This window comes from Hemibagrus wyckioides, linkage group LG11, assembly GCF_019097595.1.
Source record: "Hemibagrus wyckioides isolate EC202008001 linkage group LG11, SWU_Hwy_1.0, whole genome shotgun sequence".
Taxonomy (NCBI): Eukaryota; Metazoa; Chordata; class Actinopteri; order Siluriformes; family Bagridae; genus Hemibagrus; species Hemibagrus wyckioides.
In genome coordinates, this window is record NC_080720.1 from 18112945 (window position 1) to 18123203 (window position 10259).

The following is a 10259-nucleotide window of genomic DNA, read 5'->3' on the forward strand; positions in this document are numbered from 1 at the left end:
TCTTTTTTTTTTTTTTAGAGAAAATGTGATCAGTACTGGCCCTCAGAGAACACTGAAGAATATGGAAGTATGGTAGTGACACTGAAGAGCACGAAGATGCACGCTTGGTACACACTACGCCACTTTCTCATACGCAACACCAGAGTCACAAAGGTCAGTCACTGCATCAGTAAGCAGACATAAAATAGGTTTTTTTTTTGTTTGTGGTGTATCTCCTTTTGGTTAGTTATATATAAACAAAATTGTGGTTTTGGGTCTGTGTTTTTCTCTAAGAGTCAAAAAGGAAGACAGAATGAGAGATTAGTGGTTCAGTATCACTACACTCAGTGGCCAGACATGGGTGTGCCTGAATATGCACTACCAGTTCTTACATTCATCTCAAGATCATCTACAGCTTGTGCGCCAAAATCTGGCCCTGTCCTAGTGCACTGCAGGTAGGATAATAATATTAATGATACTTTATTATTATTATTATTATTATTATTATTATTATTATTATTATTATTATTGTTATTGTTCTTGAAAATACACTTGCTACTTATTATACTTATAGATTATTATTGTTTTTGTTGTTCTAATACATTACAATTATATATTTGGCTGATTGACATTTTCAATCAATATTAATAAATGAATTACTTTAAAGCCGCAAGTCTGACAATAAAATTACTCAGGACACTTTTGGCTTTCTCAGAGAGTATAAACTGGTTTGATATTACAATATACTTTGAATATATAAACATTTATGTAAAACAAGCTGTTAAAAAAGATCAAATATTTATCGTCATCAGTCCTGACTATTAAATAACATCATAATGCTGTCCAAAGACCATGAATTCTATATTTTGGAGATATATATCAATTCAGTGTCCAGTAAACATGACCTCTGAAATTAGACACATGAAACCTACAATGTTTTGAAAAGCCTAATACTATAATACCAAGCATAATAGCATTTAAAAATGTTTAAAAAAAACATTCTGTTCACTATTTTATTTTTATGTATATAAATTGCATGGTGCATACAAAATACGGGTTTATTAAAATTGTAATAGTCATTTTATGTCGTTACCTTGATCTGTCATGTTGGAGAATTTATGAGATCTAGATGAACTGTTTTAGCAGCCACAGTCTGACAAGCCTTTTCAGAAGTAGATAGAACTTGAACTGCTGCATCTTTAGTAACTTTAGCACAGCTGGATTTGAGGCTAAGGTCAAGGCCATCCGGTCCACTTGTGGAAGTGCTGGTACCTTGTGAAGACTGGTACAGAGTTTTAAGAAAATTTATGTTGCGTTGAAGCACATTGAGGGAGGATTGAATGTAATTCAGCTGAGTGCGGGTTTAAAGCTAGGACAAGGAAACAAGAGGGATATATGAAATAGCTGTAAATTAAAAAAGAATAAAATAGTTGGAAATTTAAAATTAATTAACAGAAGGAAGAGCAGTGGCTCTGAATAACTTACCCATATTGTCTTCTGTTTTTTTTTCCTTACACAAACACAAACAAAAAACATTCTATATCTCAAAAATTCTCCCACAGTCTCTAAAACCTTTATTTTACCAGAAAAAAAGGACATTCAGATTAAAAATGTCTTTTGCAAGTGCATTCTGGACAAGATATGCAGCTGCACCATTCACACAGGTTTAACAGACAGCAGTCGTACATACACACAAACATCAAATAATCGAAATCAAACTACAACATAATTAAATGTATAATGAGAAAAGGACATCAATCGATACAAAACTGAATCAGGCAAAGCATCTACAGCTAGATGTTTCTGTCTCCAAGTCATTTAAAATTAATTTATAGGTATGTGTGCAAAAAAAAAATATTAGAGCTGGTAGTGAATCCATGTCCTGGAGATGTTATTTAATAAAAATCCAGGCAAACAAAGCAGATAAACACAATCCATAACTCAGAGTGGTAGAGCAGGCAAGGGTCAAACACAGCAGGGCAAAATAAAACCAACCAGAATAATAATCGCAAAGAGAAAACAAGGAACACAGCAAAGGGTCTGTAACATGATCAATACAAGAATAACACAAGGTCAGAAAAAATCTAAACAAGTTGGGGGAAATTACTTACAGTTTTTAACCACAAAATAGCATGTTAGTGGACAGAAGACTCCAAGACTCCATGACTCCATTAGCATCTGCTAATGTTCAAAAAAGAAAAAATGGAGTAAATGGAGTGGACTGCTGTGAGAACTTGTGATTTTTTTAAAAGCTATATAAAATATAAAGAAGCTTGTTCCGTTTTCACAATGAAATCATTTATGCCGTTACATAAATGATTTCATTGTGAAAACTGAACAAGCTTCTTTATATTTTATATAGCTTTTAAAAAAATCACATGTTCTCACAGCAGTCCAATCCATTTACTCCATTTTTTCTTTTTTGAACATTAGCAGATGCTAATGGAGTCATGCAATTTCTGTGCATTTTTAATATTGCTATGAAAGGAAAACATTAAACAAAGCTGGAAAATGGGCAAAACAGGAATACTAAATAGAAAATAATTAATACATGAAAATGATGTAAATACACAAAAAAATCTACATACTGAGAGATTATAAATGGTGACACACCGCACTATCCAGCTTGTCTGGTTTTTGTATAGAGTGATCCAGATATGTTTACAAGTTTTTTTTTTTGTTTTTTTGGACATTATTTTTTCATGCGGCAGTGAAAATAACTCAGTGTGATGGCAACTTAATAATGTTTTTTTTTACTGACCAGAGACCCACCAATACACTGTATTCACCAAGACATTGTAAATATCTAGACCAAAATTGTCAGCTGTCCTAAAAGATTGAAAAAAAGATGGGAAAATATATTAAATAAAAACACTTCATACTTTGGTAGTGAGACTTGATGTAAGGCTTTCTCAAGTTTGGATTTGTCGCTGTCCCCTTCTCTCTCTTCTCTCCTCTGTGTAGTGCTGGTGTGGGGAGGACAGGCACATATATTGTGATTGACAGCATGCTTCAGCAGATAAAGGATAAAGGAACAGTGAATGTCTTGGGCTTTCTCAAACACATCCGCACCCAGCGCAATTACCTCGTCCAGACAGAGGTGAGTATGTAGTGATAGAACTTTGTGTGTGTGTGTGTAAACCAGTGATTATGTGTGCCATGGAGACAATATGGTGAGTAGTACCTGGAGGATGGTGTTTTAAAGCTAATCCATGTGTCAAGAGCAAAATGAACTACTTTAATGTATAATGTTGGATTGCATGGGATTTGCCTCACACCTCTGTTCTTCAGGGGTACACTGGTTTCCTCTCCCAGTCCAAAGACATGCATTGTAGGCTGGCAATTGCATTGTGTGATTGCATTGGGTTGGCACCCTGTCCAGGGTGTCCCATGCCTTGTGCCTCTCTGAGTCCCTTGTGACAACATGTAGGACAAAGAGTACAGAAAATGGATGGATGGATGGATGGATGAATAAATCAATAACTAAAAAATATTGCTGGTAGCATAGTCTCAGAGGGGTGTGTGTGTGTGTTTGTGTGTTTGTGTGTGTGTGTGTGTGTGTGCGTTCTACAGGAACAGTATGTGTTCATCCATGATGCTCTGATGGAGGCGGTACTTGGTAAAAATACTGAAGTTCCTGCCTGGAAGCTCCACAGCTATGTGAACAGCATCCTCACCCCTAGTCCTTCTGGCATTACTCACATGGAGAAACAGTTTAAGGTGAACTTTCCATCTGCTATCACCGAATACAAACTAATTCCCCAAGTAGAGCTACAAATAAATATTATATAAATGTATTTTACATAAATGCCAGGTGGCCTGGTGGTGCAACAGGCAGCAGTGCTGCCTCACAGCTATGGTTGGGCAATTTGACAATTAACAAAAAAACTGGAAAGAAGATATATGGAAGAAAATATGGAAACTAAATATCCAACTGAAATCTGAAGAATTATATCTTAATACTCTTTTCTGTGTGTGTGTGTGTGTGTGTATGTGTGTATTGTACTTAATCTTGAATGTTCAAATGTTACAATTTCTACATGAAAGCATTTATAGTAAAATAAGATGAATCTCTTTGTGTAAACATAGAAATAAGAAATACACTGCAAAATTATTGTATTGCTGGCAGTTTATTAGCAAGCTTATATATCATGATACATATTATGTATAGTGAAATGCCTTGAAGAAGAGTGATGGTATTTTTTGTCATATTGCCCGTGCCTGCTCACAGTTGCAGGGTCCTCCTCAGTTCAATCCTAAACTGTGTAGAGTTTTGCATGTTTTCCATATGTCCTCTGTGATTTCTAGTTTTCTTCCACCTTCCAATAACATGCATGCAGGTGAATTGGCAAAGCTCCATTGCCTTTAGATGGGAATATATGTGTGTGTGATGTCCTGCATGAACTGATGCCCCATTCAGGGTATGTTTCCAGGGTCATGTCCGTTTTTGAGACAGGTTCTTAATCCAGAATAAAGCACATGTGGAAGAGATTTAACATTGGGAGAAAAGTAAATAAAATAAATCAACTTGTCCAAAATAATAATTAATTTTTTAAAAAAAATGACAAATAACAATAACAAAACCAGGTTTGAAGAGCTACTGATGAAAAGTTTGGTAGTTTTCTGATAATTTGAATATGTCTTAGAGCACTGTGATATATGTATATATCCACACATCATGAACAATCTTTCCTGAGAGCTGCACCATCTTTTCTCTTTGCTCAGTTAAACTAACTTGCTCCCCCTGCTGGTTAACTGTTCGGTGTCTCCTCAGCTGGTGATGCAGTGTAACATTCAGAAATGCTTCAGTTCCCAGAAAGACTGCAACAAAGGGAAGAACCGAAACTCCTCAGTGGTGCCATGTGAGTCTCAGTAAACATCATGCATCAGTCCCTTCATTATGGGCGAGTTTGAGTTATGAAATTCACATTCTCGAAATGACGAAAGGTCGTTTTTTGTTTTTGCGCACGTTACAATTTAATCTTCATTTTCATAGAGAAATTGAGATCACAAATTATTAAATGATCTTTCTGTAGAAGGATGTCATTTTTCATTCATGTGACCTTTAGCAGATAGCGTTGTGTGCTGTACTCTGCAGTTGTTTGCAGCTGTTTCACTCAGGTGTAATATATGATTCTTTTTCTCTGTGCAGCGGAGCAAGCTCGGGTCCCACTTTCTCCCCTGCGTGGAATGAAGGGCAACGAGTACATCAATGCCTCTTACATTACGGTATATGTGAAATGTTTTTGGTCCCAACTGGATGAGAAGATTAATTCAATGCTTGAGACAAACGACCGTGAGACTAAGTTGAAAAATAGAAACATTTGCGTGTGTGTGTGTCTGTGTGTGTGTACACACGTTACAATTTGTGTTAAATCAATAACAGGGTTACTACAGGAGCAATGAGTTCATTATTACCCAGCATCCATTGCCTCACACAACCGTGGACTTCTGGAGGATGATCTGGGATCACAATGTTCAAGTCATTGTCATGCTACCAGATAATCTCAGTCTAGTAAGTAGAATGTAATAGAACATTTGATTAGCTAATAAAGAATTTGAAAAAGTGATATGGGTTTCATATAACGTCCCAGTTTATTAGGAACATGACTGATGAATGTGATCAGAAGAAGCTGAAATAACTGAACTGAATCAAAACTCACCTTGCATTGAACACTTAGAAGAATGTACTATGTAGACATTAAGATGTGTGTGTGTGTTTGTGGAGACTAAAGTCTGATATTTAGTTACTACTACTAAGTACTGTGACCACAAACATAAATATAGTGCTAAAAGCAGCATACACTGAATGTTGGGGTGTCCAGTCTCATCAGGAAAGGATTGGTGTGGCTGAAGGTTTTCATTCCAATCAAACAGGAACTACACCTGATGCACCTTTTTAATCTGTTGATCTTGGCTTTTAACAGACCCAGGTGTGGCTTCTGCTTGGTGGAAAGAAAACCTTTAGCCACACCAGCCCTTTCCAGATGAGACTGGACACCCCAAAATCCAGTGAAGGCTGCTTTTAGCACTATAATTATGTTCGTGTTCGAAGTTCATAGTACTAGTCTAGCATTTAGGATACATTTTATAAAATGAAGCAAATAATTCATACCTACAGACTCAAAAACACTGATTTACAACCGATGGTATGATTTGTTTGTTCTTACAGACGGAGGATGAGTTCGTGTACTGGCCCAGCAGAGAAGAGCCCATGAACTGTGCAGCATTTAGTGTAACCCTCATCAACACTGACAAACTGTGTCTGTGTAATGAAGAGCAGATCATCATCCATGACTTTATCCTGGAGGCCACACAAGTACTTCATACACTCAGCAGCACAAACACTGATGCCCGTAGTTCAGAATTTAACATGGCTGTAGTTCATTACCATATATCAAGCTGAGTTTTTTAACTCTTTTTACCAGAGGCAAAAAAAATTGAATTTCTTTTTCTTTTTTCCCGTGGTTTGGCATGCTTAATGGTTCATTTGAAAGTAGACACACAGTGATTTAAGAATTTGCAGTTTTTATAAGTTTTTTTCCTAGCCCACTAGGGGCAATATATTCATAGAAAAGTTCCAAAAAAAAAACAAAAACAGTTTTTTCCACACAAATGTTTATATCTTAAAAGTAAATGGTGATATTAAACCCATTTCTATTCTATGAGATGCCGTAAGTGCTTCTTCCTAAGAAACTTCATCTACTAAATTTCTCTGTGAATTATCCGAACAGATGTAGAAATGCAGGCCAACAGTGTCCTGACTAATTTTATATCAGGCTTGTGGCGATAAAATCATTCATTTTTTAATTCTGATTGAAAATGTCTGATAAGTCGATTTCTGATTAGTCAATTGGAACACCAGTGTTCTGCTAAAAAAGGTTAAAATACTTTCAGAAACTATTAATATAAGCTTCTTTTTATACATGGACTTTTGTTTAGCAAGCTCTACCATTCCTCTTAGATGCATAGGAAAGGACAGCATAATAGCAAAATTTCTACAAACATGAACTAACTTAACTACAACTACTGTACACGCAGTATGCGTTAAACACAGAAAATTCTCTCAGAATGTCAAAATATTTCTAATTTTTGCCAACATTTCACAGATTAATAATCAATTTATTCACTGTAGTCAAACATAAATGGATTATTGTAGATATTTGTAAAATATTGGAGAATTGTTGTCCATCAAAGCCTAGTTCATTCATTCATCTTCATTAACCACTTTATTCTGCTCAGCATGGTGCTGTATTAATGCTGTATGCATGGTGCCATGTAAGTGGAAATTTATAAGTTATAATGAAGGCATGTCCCACCTCAAGACGTGTGAAGTAGAAAAAAAAACTCCACAAAAAGCATGTCTTTTGTTTGCTCTGTCAGACCATGTAAAGCTCATAAAAAGCTACACATTTGCAATTCCAGGCCTGAGTGGTTTCTCATACTGTTCTAATGTAGTGAACCTCCAGCATTCCTTCAACATATAAGACTGCAAGAAGTGTAGCTTTAGCATCAAGCAAGCCAGTGATGCAGTGATAATTCAAAACACTGATAATTATCTTTCTTAAAAGAATGTATGTCAAGTCAAGAGGTTTTTATTGTCATTCGACCATATATAGCTGGTGCAGTACATAGTGAAATTTAACAACCTTCCTCTAGGAGCCTGGTGCTACATAAAAACACTGAGCTACATAAGACAACACAGAACTAAGGGCTATATTTAACCTGTGCACTTAATTTGCATATGTGCAAGACAAAAGAAGGTGAAAGACAGGAGACAGTGAAAAGACAGACACATAAAGATAGCTTTATTTCAACAAAGATAGCTAGTGACATCTCAGTATAAGAGAGAGGAACTGGTAGTTGAGAAAACTACCTTGAAATTTCAATTTGAGGGTTGTTTTCTGTGATGTTTACTGTTTGGAGGTGGGGAAATACAAATTATGCATCATATCACTAAGCATTGGACAGTGGTATAATCTAGCTGGGGCGTCAGTCTATCACAAAGCAGCGCATTTACACACTCATTCACACATCAGGCAAGAGTAGCCACACTCTCATACTGTAATTGTTTTTATATGCAAAAAACAGTAGCTATAGTAAGCTAATAATCAGACAATGAAACTACCATAGTTGACTCATTCTTCTGTATGTGTTTGTGTGTGTTTGAGGATGACTATGTGCTTGAAGTTCGCCATTTTCAGTGTCCAAACTGGCCTGAACTTACTGGTCCCATTAGCAACACATTTCAGCTTATCAACATCATCAAAGAAGAGGCCATGTCCAGAGATGGTCCCACTGTAGTACACGATGAGTGAGTGTCCTGCACATGTCCTACAGCATGGATGAACAGATACAGTTACTGCAACTGTAGTGTAGTAAGATTTGTTTCTTCTTCACTCCTACTTCTTTGACTCTGCAGATTTGGAGGCATCTCTGCTGGGATGCTGTGTGCCCTCACCACCCTGTGTCAGCAGCTAGAGAGCGAAAGTGCTGTGGACGTCTACCAGGTGGCCAAGATGATCAATCTCATGCGTCCTGGAGTCTTCACAGACTTTGTAAGATTTGAAGAATAGTGAAATGTTCTCATTCCAGCTTGTACAAAGATAGGCGTTTACATTTATTCATTTAGCAGACACTTTTATCCAAAGCAACATACAAATGAGTAAATATAAGCAAAGAGATATATCAGGTCGAAGACAATACAAGTAGTTCTGCTGTACAAGAATTTGAATTGTGTGTTAGTCAGTGCCTTAAAGGAGGTACAGTGACAGATCAGTGATAGACGAAATAATAAGCACAATGCTGTTGACAACATCATGAAAGTTGAAGCTTTAAAATCGAGAAGGACTAAAGCGCTGCTGCAGCATTGTCTTTAAAATTCAAACTTGTGAAAACCCTGAATTAACTCAAAATTTCATTTCACAATATATCTTGGATGCCACTGAAGATCAGGTGATAATTAGGAAGATTATTATGCAAGGCTGCTTTGTCCCTTAATCAATGCAGGTTCACTGAACAAAATCTGTCAACTGTAATCTGTATTTCTGTGTCTTTTCTTCTCTCCATCTATTTCAGGAGCATTATCAGTATCTTTACAAAGCAATGCTCAGCCTGGTTGGTAGTACAGACAATGGAATGTTTGGTTCCTATATGGACAGACATGGGAGGGTTCCGATAACGGATAAAGCCAATCCAATGGAGAGCATGGAGTCTCTGGTGTGAAGTTTCCAGAAAACAACGAGGGACGAATTTGTTTGGCAGACTTTTCTTGAGGCCTTTATTTTTGCCAGACTCGTTGATAAAGTAAAAAAAAAAGTCTAAAGACTTTTTGTATACTGATGAAAAATTCTTTTGATATTTATTTTTGCTGCTTTTTGTTATCCTGCTGAGTGTCACAACTTATTCTTCAACACACCTAAACACAACAAACTGCAGCTGTCTACTTTGCACTATATTGTCAGTGTTACTGCCTGATGCCTAGATTTCCACCCAATCTGGCCACTGAGCTGGTTGTTTTGTCAGAAGGACAATAAGCAGTGAAACTGGACTGAAAACAAATGCAAGTCAGCATCACACTAGCACATAGATAGCTGCTTAACACACACACACACACAAACTGTTCACAACAAAGCTCCTCATGCTCACATGATTACTTTCATGATGCAACCTTCATGACTGGAAATGTTGGATTAATGTTTTTTTTCTTTATAATATGTTATTAAGATGTACCATGTTCAGTCGAACTCAGGGGTGCACAACAGCAGCCTGGAAAGCAGGTCTCCAGCCCAGTTTATATAATTTCGCTGCTCTCACACACCTCACTAAACTTGTCAGTTACTGGCCATGGTTAGATGTGTTTGAACAACGAATCATCAAACTGTGCTCGGTGGACTGTCACTGTGTGCCCTTGGTTTATCTTCTATAGACATTATTTCAATGTGGTATCATAACACCGACTGTGAACATATATTGTTATTGGTAGAATTTCTATTGTTTTGTAAAATATATAAATATATTGATACAAAAAGTGTGTTCTGTCTTTTTCTTCCAATGAACTGAATCAGCTTAACTTTGAGCACCTCACAGAGCCACAGCTTACTTGAGGCAGGTAATTAAGGACTGTGGTTATGAATGTTGAAACAGGAATCCATTCTAAAACATCAATATATTGTGACATATTGGAAAATATGAGGAAATATATTGCCTTAATGTTTTGGTCCAGTTGGACCAGAACAAACCAATGGATCATTCGGCTCTGTTCCTGAAAGTCAAGAACA

At 36.6% G+C, this 10259-nt stretch overlaps 1 protein-coding gene across 2 annotated transcripts in view; it reads left to right on the top strand.

Annotated features, from left to right (window-relative positions):
• Window positions 1-9983, top strand: part of ca16b (carbonic anhydrase XVI b) — a 79367-nt gene extending 69384 nt beyond the window's left edge. For both annotated transcript variants that reach the window (XM_058403704.1, XM_058403705.1), the window contains 11 exons: window positions 19-153; window positions 274-434; window positions 2944-3079; window positions 3553-3699; window positions 4754-4841; window positions 5132-5208; window positions 5366-5494; window positions 6152-6298; window positions 8151-8293; window positions 8402-8537; window positions 9058-9983. In XM_058403704.1, coding sequence (XP_058259687.1) covers window positions 19-153; window positions 274-434; window positions 2944-3079; window positions 3553-3699; window positions 4754-4841; window positions 5132-5208; window positions 5366-5494; window positions 6152-6298; window positions 8151-8293; window positions 8402-8537; window positions 9058-9204 — 1446 coding nt within the window. In that variant the 3' untranslated portion in view covers window positions 9205-9983. The remainder of the gene's footprint in view (window positions 1-18; window positions 154-273; window positions 435-2943; window positions 3080-3552; window positions 3700-4753; window positions 4842-5131; window positions 5209-5365; window positions 5495-6151; window positions 6299-8150; window positions 8294-8401; window positions 8538-9057) is intronic.
• Window positions 9984-10259: the final 276 nt, after the last annotated feature.